We start from the raw sequence: 20,682 nt of genomic DNA, 5'->3' as shown, positions 1-20,682 counted from the left end.
AAATGAAGTACTTCATGCTAGTACAGACAAAGGAAGCTATTGCAGAGTGTTCAAGTGTAAGTGGTTTCCAAAAAAGGCAATTACAAAAATTCACTGAAGAAGTGTCCACCAAGGGCTGTGAAAAAGTAGACACAGCTCCAGGCTTCTGGAGAAGAAAGGGGATACTTGAAGAAATTATACTCTCTCTTTGTATCTGCAACTTGTTGCTCTTAGAGGAAGGAGACAGAGATAGAGGAACATTTCTTTATCTGACCCAGTAGCGTAATTCTTAACATGCTCCTGGAGTTTCCTTAGGCAATAAACAGATTAGGTTGCAATTTCTTCTGAGGACTGGTTTATAAGATTCCTCACTTTCCAAACAAACTACTATTTGCATTTAGGTAAAGTAACTTCCTGCACTGTTTTTTTAAGCTCTGCACTGCTTTTTAAGCTATGCTGCTTCTTTATACCATGATTTTGCGGGTTACTAGAAGCATCAAATGTACAAGGAGAATAATACTCAATTATGCTAAGTGCTGAATAGCCAGCTATTCACCTAAATAAACTGTCCTATAGCTTACTGGTATCCACAAGCATCTACAGAGTTTCTGTTCACTCAGTTTTACTCTTAGCCCTGTGAAGGCAAACACACAAGCATTTACAAGAATAAATCCAACTGACAGATCCAAACCTAGGTTCAAGTTCTAATCCAAACTCCACAGTCCAGATCAATTAGCAATGCATGTGATGCTTCTTTCTTAAAAATACAGCAGCACAGTCCCCTACCAGACAGATGTTTGGTACAGCATATTTTCAGCAAGCTGACATCCGGGAGTTTGAGGACATATGTCCCAAGGGAAGAGAAAGGCTCTTGGGTTTGTCCAAAGTCACTTCTTTGCAGATGATTTCAACTTTATTCAAACACAGTTTGTATGTTTTACTGTTTTCTGCAAGAGTGCTTAACATCTCATAGAAATAAAGAAAAAAGAAGCTTTGCACACTAGGCAAAAAACTTTAAAGTGCATTCTCAGACAACCCACATATTACATAATTAAAGACCTGTAACCTGGTTTCCTGCCTCTTAACTATAGTCATTTAACTAGGTAAGAGCCAAGTGAAAGGCTCAGTAAGTCAACAGAGTAACTGTGAACCTAGAATTTTAGCATTCCCATTGCTAAGAGAGCTTGTACAAACAAGGGCTTAAAATAAAGCCACTTAGCTTTGTCAAAAGCTGGGCTCTCTCTCCTGAAGTAGCAAAGCCACTAACTGCAGGAATCCTTCTGTTTTTACAGTACTGGCTGTCAAGACTAGGAGCAATAACCCTAGAGACCAAGAACAAACAAGCCCAGCTCAGGATTACAGAAGAAGCAAAGGCAGCAGTACATTCCTCCCGACACACAGCAGCACCTCTGATCCTCGGTGCCGCAAATCACTGCAGCAAATCACTGAAAACCTGGCACGGTGCAGACTTATTGTGATCCAAACATTCATACAACCCTCAGCAGACTTACTAGCCCACCATGCAACATATACAATAGCTACAAGAAACACAGCAGACCAGGAATTAGCAAAGAAAGAAGGAAAATGAGACTGATAGACAAGACAGACCTGCGTCCATGGTCCATGTCACTGCAATGGCAGGGAATTTGTTAAATGAATCACAGGAATTATATTACACCCCATGATACAGGGGAAGGCAGAAAGGCTTGTCAGTCTGACCTTGGAGGAATTTCTCTCCCGACCCTCTCTGGGCTTCAGTAACCCACTGACCGTAAGTCGTTCAATTCAGCAAAAAATTGGGAGTTTGGACCCTGTTATTGACACTGAAACCCCAAGTCAGTGATGTATTTCTTTCTAAAAGCCATGGGCTGACATAGTTATAGAAGCTACTGCTATAGCTGAGCTAGAAAGTTATTTTTCTGAAGGTGCTTCAGATTTATTTTAGGAGTCCGGTTATGTGACTTGTCACTACCTGCATTGCAACTGCTATCAGGACACACCAAAAACTACTCTTACTACTAGCTTCTTCCTATCCTCCCCCCAACTCCAAGTGTCTCTTTGCCCTCCAGGAAATAAACAAATCAATTAATCAAATAGTTAATGTAGTTTAGCAAGAGCTGGACCATGACTAGCAAGCTCCAACAATATCTGGTAGAAGCAGTTTATTAATAAAAGGCTTTTCTCCAGTAAGGCAGGAGTGAGCATACCACATTAGCTGACAGCTCCAGCAATGCACTTTTACAGCACACACATAGGCTAACATTACAGATTCAGCTTCTCTAGGCTAGTCTTTGCAAAACTGGCATTAACAGGATTTTCAACACTCCTGGACCCAAACTTTGGCAATAACGACATCAAAATAAATTTCTCTCCCTAGATGCAGTCCTCTCGTAGTAGAAACTAACTCCTTCTGCAAGAATTGAGCTGTCTACCAGTACTTTGCACAAGAAAATGGATAGTATGTTCCACACTGTGCACTTTTTGGACCAGACTACCATTTATTATGGGAGAAGAAAATTCAATGCATCATGGTTGCTGTCTTTTAATCAGCTAGCAAGGAGGGAATCCAACTGACAGGCTTAGAAATGCTAAGAGCTTTGTTCTATTTTTAATGAGACTAAAACCACTGGGTCTGTTAGAGACAGTTTACATAGTTTACAGCTAAAATAAAGTCCTGAGATACAGAAAAGAAACAATTGCACAAAGTTCTCAGTGAAAGCAATCACTCCTTAGAGGTGTCTTCATCTATAAAGTACTTACAAAACTGAAGCACTTACTTACTGATAAAGTATTCTTTTGTGTCCTTTTTTTTAAAACAAACTAGGTTCCTTTTCATTTCTAACAAAACACCACTGAATAAATGAAGTTTATATTAGGAAATTCTTCACAGCAGAAAAATCACATGCTTACATAAAATTTTTGTTTCTTCTGCTGGTGCCTATAGATCCTGATGTGCCTTTAGCTTTTCAGTGATATATTGCATCATTCTCTTATCAAAGAATTGAGACTTAAGAGACTATACTACTTAAATTGACCTAAAGGCACAAGTTCATACGTGTTAAATACTATACTGAATGGTGCTCACGAAATCTCAGGTAGTAATGCAACCCATAACAATGTGTTGTTGCTCATAAAACCTTTAGCCTATTCAAGAATCTTTACCAGGGTCACTTTCTATGTTTTGTCCAAGTTTCAGTGCATGGTCAGGCTATATTCCTTCTTCATCAGAAAGAGGAAAAGAAATACAATGGCAATATTTGTGCCCTAGTGCTATGGAAAATTTCAGCATGTCACACACTTGCTAACACACCTGTCCAGTCTGAGAAAGTGTCTTCAAAATTATTTTCTTTTAACTTGTGTTTAAAAAAAAATTAAAAAAATCTCCGTATATGCTTTCGGGGGAAGCTGTAACACAGAAAGAAGGTATAGGATATTTGATCCTTTTCAATGCACTGCCCTCCCCATGCTCAGACCTGTGAAATACAAGGTAGCTCATCTGTTCTACTTGGCATCAAATCTACTAGAGCTTCGGTTGTAGCAGCGCTGCTGACCAGCTGCTTCACGGAACACTGGCTTTGGGAGTCAGGTGTTGACAGCATCCTTGCACCACGTGGACAGGAGACGTTCTGCAAAATGCCTTGGACAGTTTGTCCCAGTACAAGCTAATGATGCCCTGAATTAACCTTGGAAGGCTCAACGCTTGAAACGATGAGCTGGTGGACTCTGGATCTGGCACTGCAGCAAAAAATTTCTGTGTCTCAGGCCAGGGGAGGGAGGAGAGAAGGGAAGATGCCACCTGGGTTGAAGGAACCACTATTTCCATCCCAGTGCATTCTCTTCAGGAATTTATATTCAAATATCTATGCTTTGGGAAGCAGCAACCACAGCCAGATAACCTAAATTTAAGTGTATGTACCCTCACAGCTAGGCAGCCCTGAAAACTCAAGACAGATGAAACCGTAACAAAGGAATGAAAGTAGTATGAAATACAGAGCAAAGGAATTTACACCATCTGAATGTGGGTCTGCTCTCTTACAGGCAATACTTCCATCTTCTTGATGGTTCAGGTTCAAAGCAAGAGTTTGAACATGCCAAGAGATGAAGATAGTTATCCACAGCCCTTGACAGAGCTGATAAAATGATAAACCTCTTGTGGGGCAGGAGCCTCTGTACCACAGAGACCTTTAAAATTTACTGGATGCCAGCAAGCAAAGTAACATTCACACGCTAATGAAATTGTTCTTCATACTGAAACTGATGAATTTAAAGTGTCATGTTGAACAAATTCATACAAGACTATTTTGCTATCCTTACTTCAACTATCAGGAACATGGACCTTCTCACTCTACTTTCTCAATTGCTGTAATTTAGGTTGTGCTTGGTACCCCCCTCCTCCTTCCAAAGAGTGATCCTTGGCATTAGATAAGTAATTAACTAGGTCTAGAAATGTCTGTCGCATCTGATCAAACCTATGATCCTAATTATATTGATCACACACATTTCTGCTTAGATAAAGAACCATTTGCCTCTTATATGGTGCAGTTTGCCCCAGAACTCATTGCCTACCTCAGACAAGAGCATTTATATTTCAGGTGACATACTCTCAGTTAGATACAGAACTAACTCTTTACACAGTTCCAAAACAGCAAGCCTTACCAAAAAGATATTTCAGAATCTGAGACATGGGGTAAAGATTTATACACTTCAGCTGACTGCTCTCTACCCTACTCAAACCTCACAGAAATCACAGACACATCTCTAAAGCACAATAATCATGTATTTTCATGATTAATAACCCAGCATCAGATCACATATTGAAACAGAATGCTGTGCTCTCCCCTAACCAAACAGCAGGGTTACACTCAGTGCAAATGAGTAATGTAATTTATGCAAAAAAAAATTACAGAGTCTAAGAACAGTCTACAATATATGGGTACTTAAAAAAAAAAAAGTTCTTTTTTACTGCTTACATTCAAATAACGGGTTACTTCGTAAGCCCTCAGAAAAAAATAACCAACAAACCCCACACCTTTACCAAGAAAACAAGATGCCTGTATGTGTGCATTTCTTTCTTTAATCATTTCTGAATCTCATTTGACCTTTGCAGTTTTAAGAAAGTCACATACATCACTGCACCTTTCACAGTGATGGTCAAAACAGTTTTCCTGAAAAAAGTCTCACAGTGATGCTCTATTAGACCTCGTAAAGTCACCATCCCCAAGTCTTTGCACACAATGATTGAATAAAATTTCTAACACAAATGATGCTGCAGTTTGCATTATAGAAATACCTACACACAAGTTGTTGAGTCATAACAGCTGGAAAGAAAACAAAACAAAGATTAAGATAAGACTAACTACAGGAGTCATCCTTAATATTTCAGGGTGACACTGTCTTATTCCCATTTCTCAAAATGAAATGAACTTGCAGGGCTCAGTATTGAGTCCAATCGTGTTTAATATCGTTATTGATGAGGGGATTGAGGGCACCCTTAGTAAGTTCGTGAATGACACCAAGTTGGGTGGGAGTGCTGATCTGCTGAAGGATGGGAAGGCTCTGCAGAGGGATCCGAACAGTCTGGATAGATGGGGCAAGACCAACAGTGTGAGGTTCAGCAAATCCAAATGCCGGGTCCTGCACCTGGGCCACAACAACCTCATGCAGTCCTATAGGCTGGGGGAAGAGTGGCTGGAAAGCAGCCCAGCAGAAAAGGACCTGGGGGTGCTGTTTGAGAGCTGGCTAAATATGAGCCAGCAGCTGCCCAGGTGGCCAAGGCCAATGGCATCCTGACTTCTATCAAAAATAGGCCAGCAGAACCAGGGCAGTAACTGTTCCCTCCGTACTCAGCCACTGGTGAAGATGTACCTTGAGTCCTGTGTCCAGTTCTGGGCCTCTCACTGCAATGAGGACACTGAGGTTCTGGAGCAAGTCCAGAGAAGGGCAACGAAGCTGGTGAAGGTGTGGAAAATAAGTCATATGATGAGTGGTTGTGGGAGCCTGGGGGTGTTTAGCCTGGAGAAAAGAAGGTTCAGGGGAGACCTTACGGCTCTCTACAACTGCCTGAAAGGAGGTTGTAGCCAAGTGGGGGGTCAGGCTCTTCACACAACCAACCAGCAACAGGATGAGAGGACATAGCCTCAAGCTGCACCAGCAAAGGTTCAGGGTGGACATCAGAAGGAATTTCTGGGGTTCTTAAACATTGGAAGAGACTGCCCAGGGATGTGGTGGAGTCACTACCCCTGGAGCTCTTCAAGAAACAACTGGGCGTGGCACTTAGTTGACAAGGTCAAACACTGGACTTGACCTTGGAGGTCTTTTCCAACTTAATGATTCTGTGAATTTCCACATCTTTAGAGTCTTTAGAAAAAGAATTAACTAGTTTGACTGTAGTAAAATCCCAGCACCTCAAAGTTGCTTTTTAGCCTGAGAACTTCTCTCAGTGGTCTGCATACTTTATCTCTCTCTGTCTTTTCAAAAATCTAGGTACAGTATAAAATATGCTTAATTGTTACACTTTTTGCAGTATTAATAAAAATATATATTTATATCTATCTCAAGGTAGCGGCTGCCATGTTATCCTTTCCTTAAGGAAAGGGAGCTAATTGTAAGTAGCTCTACCAGTTATCCTGCATTAAGAATATGACTTTATCAGAAAATCTTTATTGACTTAACATACTCTGAAGGAAGAAAATTCACAAAAGATCAGCAATTTGCATTTAAATAGTAATAAATTACATGTAAAATTGCAAGCTGTCCCAGGAAAACACAATACAAAGTGTAATCTTTAGTTTTTGCAGAAACTGGCACATCAAAAGCAAGCATGTCAAACACCTCTTCATGCTTGGAAGGTTTTCTTTTTGTTTTGTTCTGCTTTACTGTTGTTTACAGCATAACTGTGTTAAGTGACCTCTTATTTTGTACAAATGCTCCCCACCTCTTGCTAATGCCTACTGGACACATCCAAGGAAGTTACCCACAGCACGTCAGAACATACACTGCAGCGCTTCAACATAGTTAGCAGCAGCTGCTTTAGTTCTTCACAAAGCCTCTGAGGCTACATTAAAGCCTCAACAGATCAAAGAGGTTTCATAACTACCAGCATGCTACTGGAAGAAGGTCTGATGTGCCAAACATTGCCAAGGTAGCACTTGAAACAAAACAAGCAAACCACCTCAAACGAGACCTGCCCAGGTACAGGGTCTCCAAACAAGGAGAGATTTGAACAGAGATTGCAAAGCTGGTCGCCAGACCATGAGAAAATTTCTGCAAATGAATTTCTACTGTTCACTCCGAGAAAAGGTGAGATGCAATCAGATGAGTTGTGTTCAATTGGTATTGAAGTGGCTTTCAAACACCTTTCTTTCTCTTCCATGAAACCACTGCTGAAGTCTAGGGAGGGGAAGTGACTTGTTTACCTTGCACTTCAAGGGGCTGGCAGCTTGCACATGAGCAGCTACCACACTTCAGCTGAGATGGTGATTAACTCCAGCATTCAGGGCGGTACCTTTTACAACACAATCAGTATTTAACTGTACTGCTTCCTCTAGTTTTGAGCTATTCTTTCTAATCCAAAAATGCAGATCTATGAAATAAAGATAGTGGAAAAGATTCCTGCTGAGATTAAAGTCAAACTAGAGATCAAAAAAAGGAGGAAAAGAGGAAAAACTTTGAATTAAGCTTCAGAAGCAAGCTGTGGGTGAGAGGAACAAGCCACCTTCTGGATACAGATGAACAGAAGACCATTCATTTAGCCAAAACAAGCAAATTAACTGTGCAGATTACCTGGGAGCTCCTTAGCACACTGCAATACTGACAGCATGTGTGTAGTCTTACATCCTAATATTACATGTTATTGTGTCAATATCCCTGTTCCAGAAGATGCTAGTAGGACAGCCAATACGAAGTTTCTGGTCTTGTGGGTCTGGGTTTATTTTAATCTTCAGGGCAAGTCATATTTTAAAAGATACACTGTCAGAAAACTATTTTTCCAACTTTCTCTCATCCAGCGTAGCAGTTATGGTTTGTGACTAAACCATTCAGGCAATTCATGTTCAACAGCCATCAGCTTGTCATAATTTTGAGGACATAAAGGACTCCAGAAAAAAACAAGATTGCAAGAGGTGCCTTTTTAGGAACATCTTTAGTACGCTTAGTTATCTCTTTTGCCCCTGTCAGGAAAAAAAAAAAAAAATATATATTCCATGCAGAAATTTTACCAACAAACATGTAGGAAGGAATTTTTTCCATCAAACTTGCAACACACTGCCTTATACTTCTGTATGGTCAGAAGTAGAGAAACAGTCCCTCTGAAGTCTTAATTCACATTCACCTTAGAGAACAGGCTCTACAAATGCTTCCAGTTACAAAACACTCAAGATGACTCCCTCAAATATTGACACTAATATCTGGTTTTAAAAATTTCTTGAGTCTGTCATGAATTCAAAAAGGAAAAAAAAAAAATCACGTAAGTTGAGTGTGCATGTGTGGGTGGGTAAACATGTTTTAGGTCACTTTAATAAATGGATATTTATTTATGTATGTAACGTGTATGTTACATACAATCCTAGAGTTACCTTCTACAGAAATCTTTTCAACTGGTCATGGCAAGAGGTCATGGCAGTGTGGCCGTGGCTTGCCCAGTGCTTCCTGCTTCCCTGCTAGTCAAGGAAGAATGAGCCCAAGAGAAGGGCTCTGGAAGAAGGAGGATATGCAGAGAGGGAACAGGGTAAGAGCACACAGAAGGATTGTGAAGAACTGAAGGACTTCACTCAACCAGGTGGCAGGAGATCCAGAGACCACAGAGGCTGATTAGGAAAAAGAACCCATGGAGGTGGGCTAGCCCCAGATACAATCAACTGTCTTCTGACATCATCCTTGCCAAGATGTCCTCCAGAAAAAGCCAGCTATTTCCTTCCAGAAGGGCCAGAATATCTTCTCCCAAGCTCCCCCAGGCAGTACCCTCCATCAGCTGGCACACAACCATTCAAGGAAATCCTGAGGGGTCAGGTCTCTGCCAGAGTGGTGGAGGAGATAGAAAACCCACAGGCTTTTAGGAAAGGGAGGTGTTAGCCTTTCCAGGTTAGCCATGAACTCTTTACAATCAATAGAACAGTTCATGCATTTGAAGGCTTGTGTCAGCCCTTCCTTCCTGACCCCTATTGTCTCTTTGCTCTCCAGGCACATGGGTGATATCTCTTCTGCAATGGGCTCACAGTGGAAAGGGTCATGACTCTCCTAGTGCTTCGTGCCCAACCCCACCAAATGACTCTGAGCCAGGGGCACTTGTGACCAAAGGATAGAATCATCAGTCGGATCTGAGGGTGGAAGCTCATAAGCCACTTAGCAAGGGGGACCTTCCCCACATTGCCCCAAGGACAGTCCTGGGGCGATATGGCTGGCAGTGAGTCCTCAGAGAAGGCAGCATGGGAGGTAGTCCATTTGGATGCAAACCTCGTAAGAGAGAGTAGACATCAGGGAAGGCAGGAGAGTGCCACAACAGGAGACTGAGTACCAGCAGCTTGGCTGGGTAGCCACAAAGGACAGAGGTGGGCCAGGCAACACCTGAACTACTAGCACCCATAGGCTCTCCTTTGGTTCTGTCACACTGGCAAGTCCCTCATTTTCCACATCAATACTTCTATCCAAAAGAGGCACCCATCATCTTTAAGAAGAAAAGTTCAGAATACCTGTCTTGCCTAGGCCAAACAAGTCCATTTTTGCAGCCAGGTACATGGGATGGGGAGAGAAAAATCAGCTAACCACATTTCTGACCCACCCACGAGCAAACAGTGCAGTTCCAGCTGCATCCAGCACTGGACACTACAAAGATTTCTGGAGTGGGTTCAAGATAACGTCACATCACAAGTAATCAGTGAGCCAGCCAGGGAAGCATTCTGCTGCTTGACCAACAAGCAAAGACAACTTGTGGACAAAGAAGAACCAGTTGGGGAGGAAGAGGTTGATGGCAGAGGAGATGATGGCAATGACCAAGCAAAGGGAGCAAGATTACTAGCAAAATAACAGTCCTGGACTATGGGAAAGCAGATTTTTGGCTTGTTTAAAGATCTGCTTGCAAGGTTCCCATGGCAGACTGCTCTGAAGGACCAAGGTGCCCAAGGCAACAATCTGATCTTGAAGGACAACCTCCTCAAACCTCAAAAACAGTCCATTTTGGCATGCAGAAAGTCACAAGGGAATGGCAGAAAGATAAGCTGAATGGACAGGCAACTTCTGTGTCAGCTCAAATGCCATACTGCAAAGAAGGTCAAAGCAGGAAGAGGTTATGCAGAAAGAATATGGAGATAAGTGCCCATGAAGAAGAGTTGGAGCAAGCAAATGAAGACAAGAAAAAACAAGGAATGCTTATATAGGCAAGCAAGGACAAAAGGATGGCTAATATTAGTCCAGTTCGTCCTCAGTTGTGCACGGGACCCAGCAGCTAAGGACACAAAAGATCAATGACGTCTTTGCCTCAGTTTTTCCTAGTAAAGTTCATCTTCAGGTCTCCCAGTTTTTTGAGCACAGTGTCAGCATCTGGAGGACTGAACCATTACTCACAGCAAAGTTATGGATCAGACAAGCTAACTGAACCAAGTCCCTAGGACCAGATGGAATGCATCAGAAGGTGCTAAGGAAGCTAGCCAATAGCACTGAGAGGCTACTTCAAAAGAGTAAGTCACTGATGAAAGGATCATCCTGGTGAGTGCAGAGGCAAAAAACCACATTCCTCTTCAAAACAGGTGAGGCTGACAATATGAAGAACCAGAAGCTGGTCAACCTTGCCTGGTTTCTGTCAAGATTATGAAGCAAGTCCTCCTGGAAGTCACTGCCAGGAACACAGAAGATAAAAAAAAAGCAATTGGTAAATCTACACTGGCTGTTCCAAAAAACAAGTCACACCTGACATTTCAGCTCACAATTTTATACCATTTATATTATCTCTCAAGAATTCAAAACACGTAGATCATGGATCATTGCGCTGCCTTTTGGTTTCTTCATCAAGCTGCACATTCTAGGTTCTTCAAATATATAGTTAAAATTTTACAATACCGGACAATCTTGTGGGATTTTCAGAACATCCATTTTCATTAGAAAAGTAGACACCTCATTTGTACTTCGCACAGCCCAAAGCAATCTGCCTCAGATATAGCTGAAGACTGTAGAAAAGTTAACTGCAAACCTGAGAAGGACCGACTGCAACAGCATAAAATTCATTAAAAATACTTCTTTGCCTCCACTGAAGCATCAGTTTTACAAAACCCACGTGAGCTGAAATAATGGCCTGTCACTCTCCTACACTAATAGGTTCAAGAACTTCTTCAAGAAAGGTGCCAACACCACTTTGTCAGAAACCCCCTCCTGAACTGTGCAGAAGTATTCAGTATTCTGGGGAACTTGCCAGCTGACAGTATTTACTGTATGACTAATATGCATTAATGAAGCACAAATGGACAACTATTTACTTGTGCTAATAACTAAAGCGCTTTATTAGAGCTAAGGCCTCTAGCATGAAGGGTTGCCAGGTTCCCCACTTGCCAAAGTTATGTCAAAAAATGGAGCCAGTGTGTAAGACATCAAGAGCTACAGCCAGCGTGTAGTAGAGTCTTAAGTCATTGTTTAACATTCAGCTTGCAAAGGACCAGCATGCTCCAAAACCACTGGCTGTTTCCGTGGGCTTGTCTTTTCATTGTAGAGGCTAGAATTTCAAGCATGCACACTGGTCGTACCAGTGCGCAGACCAGAGCTATCTTAAAATAGCAGTAAAGCCTGAGAGCTTTGCTGGACATTTGTGTTCTACTTTTGATTGCTTATTGTTCTTTCAAAACCAGAAAGAAAAACACTGTATCTTAATGCCTCAGATTAAAATATCAATACTATCTAGCATGAAAGGCCATTAATACCAATAATCTGGCCCTCTCTTCATGAAGGATTCCTGAAAGCCGATCAATTCAGTAAAATTCCCTCCTGAAAAAGCAAAGTCAATCACACAAGAACAAAGCCCTTGCTCTGTGTAGTACTCTCCATCCCACATCTCCATGAAGGGAACATACCTGAACAATATGAATGAAAGATACACCTGAAAAGCAGCAGAGTTCTATGGGAACTTAGGGAGAACTGTTAAAAAGGAGTGTTTCAGACTGCCTTACATTAGAAACTGAAAGAAAAATTCTTAAAGGATGCAAAAGTAGCAGGTAAAGACCATTTTCAATCATAGCTAGTAATAGGTGGAGCTGATATGTTCATCCCTAGCTTTACAAGGTAAGTGGCCCATCCAGCACCAAGGCCACAGTGAGTTCAGGCTATCCATTCTTTGAATCAGCTTCAGTTCAGGACTTGCTGCAGCATTAGGAATGGAAAGTCTGCAACTGTAGAAACAAACAAAATGATCCCTGCCATGAGACATCACACAAACAATAAAGTTTTGAAACTGTACCCACAGCTTCTTTTTAGAAGGTGAAAAATTCTCCTCTCAGTTGATCATACAAACAGCTTCATGCAGAATCACAGGATTTTGACTGTGGGGGTGGTACTTTGGAAGAGTTCCCTCCCCCCCTTTTAACTTTAAAAAAAGGAATTAAAGAAGTGCTTATGAAATATTGTCCTTCCTTTGATCAAACAGATTCCCTTTAGACTATGTAAGGCAAGAAAATGTACTGAGCATAACTTTATGCAAGGTCTGTATCTAGATATATTTCTTGGAAATACTTAAATATAAGAAAATATTATGTCATTGGTCTCTTCCAAGGATAGAAAAGGCCTTTCTGAGCCAACAGGCATGGAAAACAGCACTAAGAATTTTCCAAGTCACAGTACTTTCTTGAAAAGTGACAGCTCCAAATGCACAGCAATCTTATCATCCTCTTTGAAAAACAAAATCATCTCCACTGATTATTATTTACTCATATGTAGAGCACAGAACATCTGTAGAAGGAAGGTTCATTAAAACCACCACCCCCAAACTATCACTAACATAATTCCAGTTGATTACAACAAAGGCAATTTAAAAAAAAATGCTTCCATTCCCTTGTATTTCAGGTTTCTACTCTGTTATGTTTACCCAGACATTTGAAGTATGCAGCTGTCTTAGGACTGGTACATCAACTTCTCTTTTAAGTTAGAGGTGTTATTAACATGAAAACACTTGTAATTCTCCAAAATAACCAGTTGGTAAACAGCTTGTCAAATATTTACTCATTTGGAAAAGATCACATTCATTAAAAAAAATATACAGGATTTCATTTGGTGCTATAGCCTGCTAAGCTGATTGTTACCATTGCTTCAGAATGTTCTCATGAAGTTCTGTGAGAAAACACCAGAAACTGGTCTCGTTTTATCAACATGGATTTTTTTATAATTTGGAAATAACATCTTAAAAGTTGCATACAAGTCAGAACCTAAAGAGACACATTGCTTTTGATTTTCATAGGATCACTGAATGATTGGTGTTGTAAGAGATCTTGAATTCACTTGGTTCAACTCCCTGCTCAAGCAGAGCCACCTACAGCCAGTTGCCTGAGACCATGTCTGGGTGGCTTTGGATTGAGATTCCACTCCCTCTCTGGGCAACATGTGAGTTCTCAGTCACCCTCACAGTGGAAGAGTGTTGCCCAGTGTTCAGAGAGAATCTCCTGTGTTTCAGATTGTGTTCATTGCCTCTGGTCACCACGGAAAAAAGCCTGGCTCCATTCTCTTTGCACCCTCCTTTCAGGTACTTTTATATATATATATATATTCATAAGATCGCCCTCAACTTTCTCTGAAGTATAAAAGCAGTAAACTGTAGATTTAAAGATGTATGAAAAATAGAGCTAAATCAAGAGACTGCTTGCATGTCATGACATTACAAGACTAAATGATAGGTTCAGTCTAGTGTTCAAGCATGAAACCATTAACAGAAAGATGCAAAATAAGCTTCTTTACTTAAATTTCTCACTTGATTTGAAACACCTACGTTGTTTCCTGACCACTGTTAGTAGTAACACAAATAGCAAATGCTATGATTGACCAATAGAATGCTTTGAGTCCCTTTTTTTTTTTTTTGTGGCTTGAAAAAGCTCATATAATTGAAAAATGTGGACCCAGCCACTTGAAATTTCTTGCTTGCATTCACCTTCATAAAAAGACTTCATGTTTTGCCAACCAACTCCCGTGTAAATTGGAATACAAAAGCAGAAGTGCAAACTGGTAAGTACAGGCTTTCAGTTGGAAATGTAGAAAGGTAAACTGGTACAGCAAAAAAGAATAATTGATGTGTATTTTTTGTAAGACGGGAAACCATAATCAATTGGATATAAGCTTAGTGTAAGATACAAATTTCTTTTACAATATTTTGCTTCATATAAAATAATCTTAGTGGTGGCAAGTACACTTCCAATGGCCTCTGTAAGAGGTAAGCACCACAATTTTATTTCAATGTTAGTGAAAACAACTGCTTTTGGGACAAGTTTTTAAACCGATTTCTTTCCAAGAAAAATAGAGGCTAGAAATCTAGCTTTAGTTAATCTTCAACGAAAACCTACCAAGCAGCATCAACTCTATCTGTAAAAAACATTTGCAGTCTGTACTCAGGGAGACAGATTTCATAACTTCATATTGGAGGCAACATGTCTTGTAAAAACATTCACTAATGTTCTCGCTGCTTTGTACTTTCTGTCTGCTCCAGTCCATCAACCCTCTACACCATATACATGTAAACTGTTAAAACAAGAGCATCGTCAATAAAAGATCTGTTGACTGACACCATATTTCACAAATCTGATGACTTTCTGCATTGGCAGTAGCAACATTTCAGCTTTTCTTTATGCAATATGTAGAAGAATGATGCAATGCAATAATGCATCTGGTGTTTTTTCACTCAGCTATGCCCAAGGACTTTGAAAGACTGCCTGCACACTCTGGTCCTTCCATATTGTCCTCTTAGCACGAAAAACCCAAACTCTGCGACAAATTCTATGCAAGCAGAATACTTGTATGTTTAAGCCTAATAAGACTAAATTAAGGTACTGTTTATTTTGAATCTTGAAAATCATGTATTGGGTTTGCAAGACAAGGGGGGGGGGGGAGGGCTACAGGGGTGGCTTCTGTAAGCAGCTGCCAGAAACTTGCCCCGTGTCCGGCAGAGCCAGCATCAGCCATCTGTAAAACAGACCCACCACTGGCCAAGGCCAAGGCCATGAGCAACAGTGGCAGTACCTCCCTTGGGGCAGGGAGTCCTTCACTGGATGATTGATACTGGATTTAAGAGGGGGAAAAATCCATTCAGTTGTGCCTGGGTTCCAGCCAGGGCAGGGTTAATTTTCTGCAGTAGGAGGGAGGAGACTCAGCTAGGACCTGGAAGTTACTCTGTTCCACCTCATGACAGTTGCTCGGGGTGGGGAAAAGGGACTCTTCCCAGGAGAAGGGGCATCAGGCTCCTTGAGCATTTTGCATGTGAACCATTCTCTCTTTACACTTTTATTGTTAAAATTGTTGCTGTTACTGTTAATTTTCTTATCTCACTGCTGTTTCCAGTAAATTGTTACTATCTCAACCTGTAATTTTTGCCTTTTGTGCCTCCAGTTCTCCTCTGGCCACCTTCATTGGGGGTGGGAGGGCAGTGTGGTTTGAAGAGTCTCCTTTGGAGAACTAAATTAGGGAGTACCATTCCTAAACCAAAACAATGGAGTGAGGAGTGGGAATATATGAGAGAAACAGCCCTGAAGAAACCAGGGTCAGTGACAAAGGAGTAGGAGGAGGCATTCCAGGAACTGGAGCTGAGATCCCCTGCAGCCTGTGGTGCAGGGGACCCTATGCTGGAACCTATGGATGTACAAAGGAGGCTGTGACCCCATGTGAAGCCCGTGCTGGAACAGGGTCTTGGCAGGACCTGTGGACCCATGGGGAGAGAAGCTCACACTGGAGCAGATTTTCTGACAGGACTTGTGACCCCACAGGTCACAGCAGCCTGTTTCTGAAGGACTGCATCCCATGGAAGGGACCCATGCTGGAGTGGGAAGGACCCACATTGGAGTTCACTGGAGGTCTGTCACCCATGGGAGGGACCCTATACTGGAGCAAGGGAAGAGTGGGAGGAGTCCTCCCCTTAAGGAGGAAAGAGCAGCAGAGACAACGTATAACGGACTGCAGTCCCCATTCCCCATCCCTCTGCGTTGCTGGAGGAGAGGAAGGAGAGAAAATTGGGAGTGAAGTTGAGCCTGGGAAGAAGGAAGCGGCGGGGAAAAGGTGTTTTTAAGACTTGGCTTTATTTCTCATTACCCTACTCTGACTTGATTGGTAATAAATTCAATAAATTTCCCCCCAGTCAAGTCTGTTCTGCCCATGACGGTAACTGGCAAGTTCTCTCTCCCTGTCGTTATGTCATCTCATGAGCCTTTCATTATATTTTATCTCCCCTGCCCAGCTGAGGAGAGGGGTGACCAGAGCCACTTTGGCCTGATGTCTTTCTTACTACAGTCAATAAAAAAGATCTCCATAGACTCAATAAACAATTTGTCAATAATCAAGAAAAAGAAGATTTTCAAATAGTGTAAGGCAAACAATGAGGGCCAAAACATAGGTCTTGACAGCCCTTCCCAAGTCTACTTGGAGACAAATTCTGCAATCAACTTTTTTTTTCATGGAAGTTTTCTTAGGACAAGACATTTTATGTATGCAAACATGGACAGCAGCATGTATACTTATATTACACTAAATAACAGACAGTTCAATTCCACAGTGGCAGAGATAAGACTGAGTCACACAAAAGGCACCTTGATGTCACACAAGGATGAAGATGTAATTATCATCAATGTAATTATCTAATTAAATTAGAGATTTAATCAAATAAAAAAGGGTTGTTTCCCCATTTCACTAAAACAGAAACCCTCTCTTCTTTAACTGCCCAATCAAAGCTAACCACTCCTGAAAATGAAAAAAACAAGTTTCCCAAAAAACCACACTCACCAAGATGAAGCACTCTAGGAAAATAAGCATAACCTCAATACGCCACGGACTTGGATCAGACAACCTCCAAAGGTGTCACCTAACTTACTGTATCATTATACTGAAAACAAGGCTCCAAGCTGCCATACTAAAACCTGGAAAACCTAGCTGTGCCTAGCCATTCCTCCGGGTGAAGGCAAAGGAATGTCACTATTGCAGCTGCAGTACTGACAGCACATCACCTTCACATCCACAAATCTGACATCATTAAAAGAGGCTTTCATTACAGTAGCTAGCCTCTGATTAGTTCTCCTAGGTATTTAATTCCCTACTCGTGAAGTGCACAAAGCTTCTCAAGTATGATGTGCAATATTCTGCTCTCTTATCTGATCAAGAAGATTATTAGCAATCCCAAAATCCTGTACAAGCTCTGTACACGTATGAGAAAGCAATTTCCATTTTCTCCCTATTTTGTGACCAAGTACCTATAGTTCATTTTATGCTGAGTTACAAGTCCTTTCTCTAATAAGAATTCAGCTCACTGAAAACAAACTCTAAATTATTACTGAAGCCATACCTGCATCTTGGTTATGAGAAAATAAACAGAAAGCAGAAAATAGAAGATGAAGAGCAGCTCAGAATTTTATCCTCATAAATTAAGAAAAAAACCTCATCCTTTTGTTATTTATGTCACTGAGACTTGTACAATTAATGCAAAGGGTTAAAGAACTAAATATTCCCCAAGAGTTCAAGTCACTGTACATAAATACTGTTGTGACTACAGATTGCAAAAGAACGGAAACACAGTAAATCATCCCATTTTTTCTGAGAAATTCTGGGACTATGTTCTGAATTTCCAGGAACAGAAGACAAACACTGCCAATTCTCACTGCCTGATTTTTATTGAAGAGTTCAAGAATTTGGAAAGGGCTCCTGAATGCCACTGAAAGATAGTACAAAGCTAGAGATTGTTTTTAGGAGAATGCACTCAGTGTGACTGGTTTATGTGCGAACTCCTGAGAAACTTAAAAGAAAAAGAAAAAAAAAGGCTCTTAAACCAGACCTGAAAGCTTCTGAAAGCAGCAAAGGTTGCAAACAAAGAGCCCAGTAAGAATTTCAGAGCTCTATACTTTACTCATCTCCCCAAATTCAGAAGAAAAATGAAGAGCAGAGGTAGATTGACAACAAGACATCCCAAAAGTTATTCTGTAGTGCACACTCACTTATCCAGGTTCTCATTTTTCTTGTTTTGAATGTAATCCCGAACTCTGATGTGTCAATTTATTCTAATATTGAAGTTAGAGCATTAAGGTCCCAACCTTGGGATCTCTGGAACAGTGTCCTTCACAGACTTTCATTCATATTAAGTCAGAAAATGTACCGAAAAAATAGAATACTTTACACTCTAATCTAGAGCATATTTAGTTTAACCTTCTTTCAGCCCTTTACCAACAAAATGCTGGCACTGCAGCCAAATTTGAAAGACAACTTGATGAAAGCTCCTAAGTCAGATTTAGTAGGGGTGGAAAAACAGATGTTCAGGGGTTTTTTAATGCAAACTTCAGTTCTGACAGAAGGCACAGTAGTTGTGAATGGGCTTCCAAAGCCAGTCTTCAAACTGGTTATAAGCATTTAGGGTAGTTAATACACAGTCAGCTATGACCACAGTTAAATGAGTCACTTTCCCACCATCTTAAGTCATCCATGTTACTCTGACACATTTAGTCTGCTGACTGCCCTAGACTAAAGCAGATTATCTACAGGGTTTGTCAGAGAAAAGAAGTAACAATGAAAATCCACATTCTTACTTCCTATGAACCAGTAAAGACACTATTTTCACAAGTCTGACTGACATTCAGTTAAAGAACTTGCAGCTCACAAATGACTGCATATAATGCCAAGTTTCTCTTACATAGCTTTCCTCTCCCTCAGCTTTGCATCATGACTCAGATGATGCTGTAAATGAATTGGAAGCATAATTTCACAGTGCATCAAAATTATGAAGTCCAGGCACATCTATTCACATATTCTTTTAAAATCATAGATCCAAGTATAGTAACAGATTTTCAGAACACCCAATTTCTCAAAGTCCATTCTATTTTTATAGCTGCAAAAACAGTTATAAAGGAACTGTTATGTTTTTCCTGTTATCAGCAAAAGCATTAAGGTACATTCAGCTGACAACTCAGCATATACTAACATCAGACTTTTAACTCATTTAAGGTTCCTGTTGGGGAAAAAAATTGTAAGTTGACACATTACAAAGCATGCATAAATACTATACTTTTTGGGGGAATTTTGTTGTTGTTTCTGTTTGGGTTTTTGTTTTTCTTCCAAATGAGTAGCATGACTGTAGGAATCACTACTAGTAATGTTTCTCTTGCGACAAAGGGAAAAGGTTTTAATGTCACATGACACTGTTTAATTATTTGTGTATCTACAGGGTCCAAAATCATAACTGAACCCTCAGGGTGGTAATCACATTATGAAAACAAGAGATAAAAAGTGCAAAAAGAAAAGGTCATATCCAAACTAAAGAATTTGCCATTCCATAAAAAATTATGCCAACTAAAACTGCCCAGGAAAAAAAAGGAACGGTTACATGTATTTTTCCATAGTACCTTTGAAGTTAGCTGAGGGTTTATTAAAACATACTCTTTGTAATATGCCATATTGGCTGCTTAGATACAGCACAATGACTCAAAAAGCATAGGATCTAACCAAGTGTAAAAATCTTTGCCTTTGTTCCTACAAATATAGCATTCAGCAAGCATTGATACATTTCGGTGCAAGGCATTTCACTGATTTTGTAGCTTGCCGGGGGTTTTTTTAAATAATTGACTTCTCCCAAGTATGAAATGGCTTTTTTGAAGACAAATATAAAATCTTAATCAGTGTATATTAGTGACCCAATTTTTTTTAGCAGCAGATCCTGAATACTGGATGGTAACAGAGGCTCTATTCCCAAATATTAGCAAAACCCAGAGAATTGCCAGACAGCTATTAGCAGTTTGATGAAAATTTTGAATGCACAATCAATCACCGACACACAGCAATATGATGCTACAAGCTGACAGGAACATGCAGTTTCACAACTTACTATCCGATAAGGAAGATGTAAAAAGGAGTCTGGGCAGCCAGCTAAAGCCATTTGTTCCTTCAAATTTTCTTCAAATTACATATACTGCTTCCCAGGACCTGCAGAGTACAAACAAACTGTCAGAAACCATACTGAAGACATTTCATCAACTTATTATTGAAAATAGTTGGAGGGGGAAAACCAAGAAGAGCAAGATGAGGTGATGAGGATTTGCATCAACTTGGGAGTAGCAATTCTGCACATTTGCTGTCTGTAGCTTAGAAAACACGTTCAATTTGGCATTTCATTTAAAATCCCAACATAACTATTCTCAGGCCGGGTGACTCCTCCTTTATTTCCAGTATCCCGGCAAAATGAAAGCCTCTCTTTCATTATAAAGCACTGAAACCTCGACCATTTAAAAATTGGCTCTCACCAATTGAGGCTATCTTTTCAACTGTGGAAAGAAAACACTGAAATCTGAGTTAATTAAGATTAAGATGACAGTCACTTATCATAGAATCATTTAGATAGGAAAAGACCCATAGGATCTTTAAGATCCTTAAGTAGCATTAGCCTTCAATGCCTAGTTACACAACTTCAACATTTACCCTTTCCTGCCTACCTTTTCTCTCGTGATTTTATTCTCACACAATCTATCAAATAGGGTGCCCCATACAAATTCATTCAAGTCTGGCATTTGC

General features: G+C 40.5%; 1 protein-coding gene across 1 annotated transcript in view; it reads right to left on the bottom strand.

Moving 5' to 3' along the window:
* The window catches only part of GRB10 (growth factor receptor bound protein 10), a 144,616-nt gene that overhangs the window by 88,184 nt on the left and 35,750 nt on the right, over positions 1 to 20,682 (bottom strand). Inside the window, exon 2 of the mRNA XM_027643863.1 lies at positions 20,000 to 20,097. Coding sequence (XP_027499664.1) covers positions 20,000 to 20,050 — 51 coding nt within the window. The 5' untranslated portion in view covers positions 20,051 to 20,097. The remainder of the gene's footprint in view (positions 1 to 19,999; positions 20,098 to 20,682) is intronic.

This window comes from Corapipo altera, unplaced genomic scaffold, assembly GCF_003945725.1.
Source record: "Corapipo altera isolate COAL_440 unplaced genomic scaffold, ASM394572v1 24b, whole genome shotgun sequence".
NCBI lineage: Eukaryota > Metazoa > Chordata > Aves > Passeriformes > Pipridae > Corapipo > Corapipo altera.
Note: the sequence above shows the minus strand (reverse complement) of the source record. Positions and strands in the feature narration are given on the sequence as shown.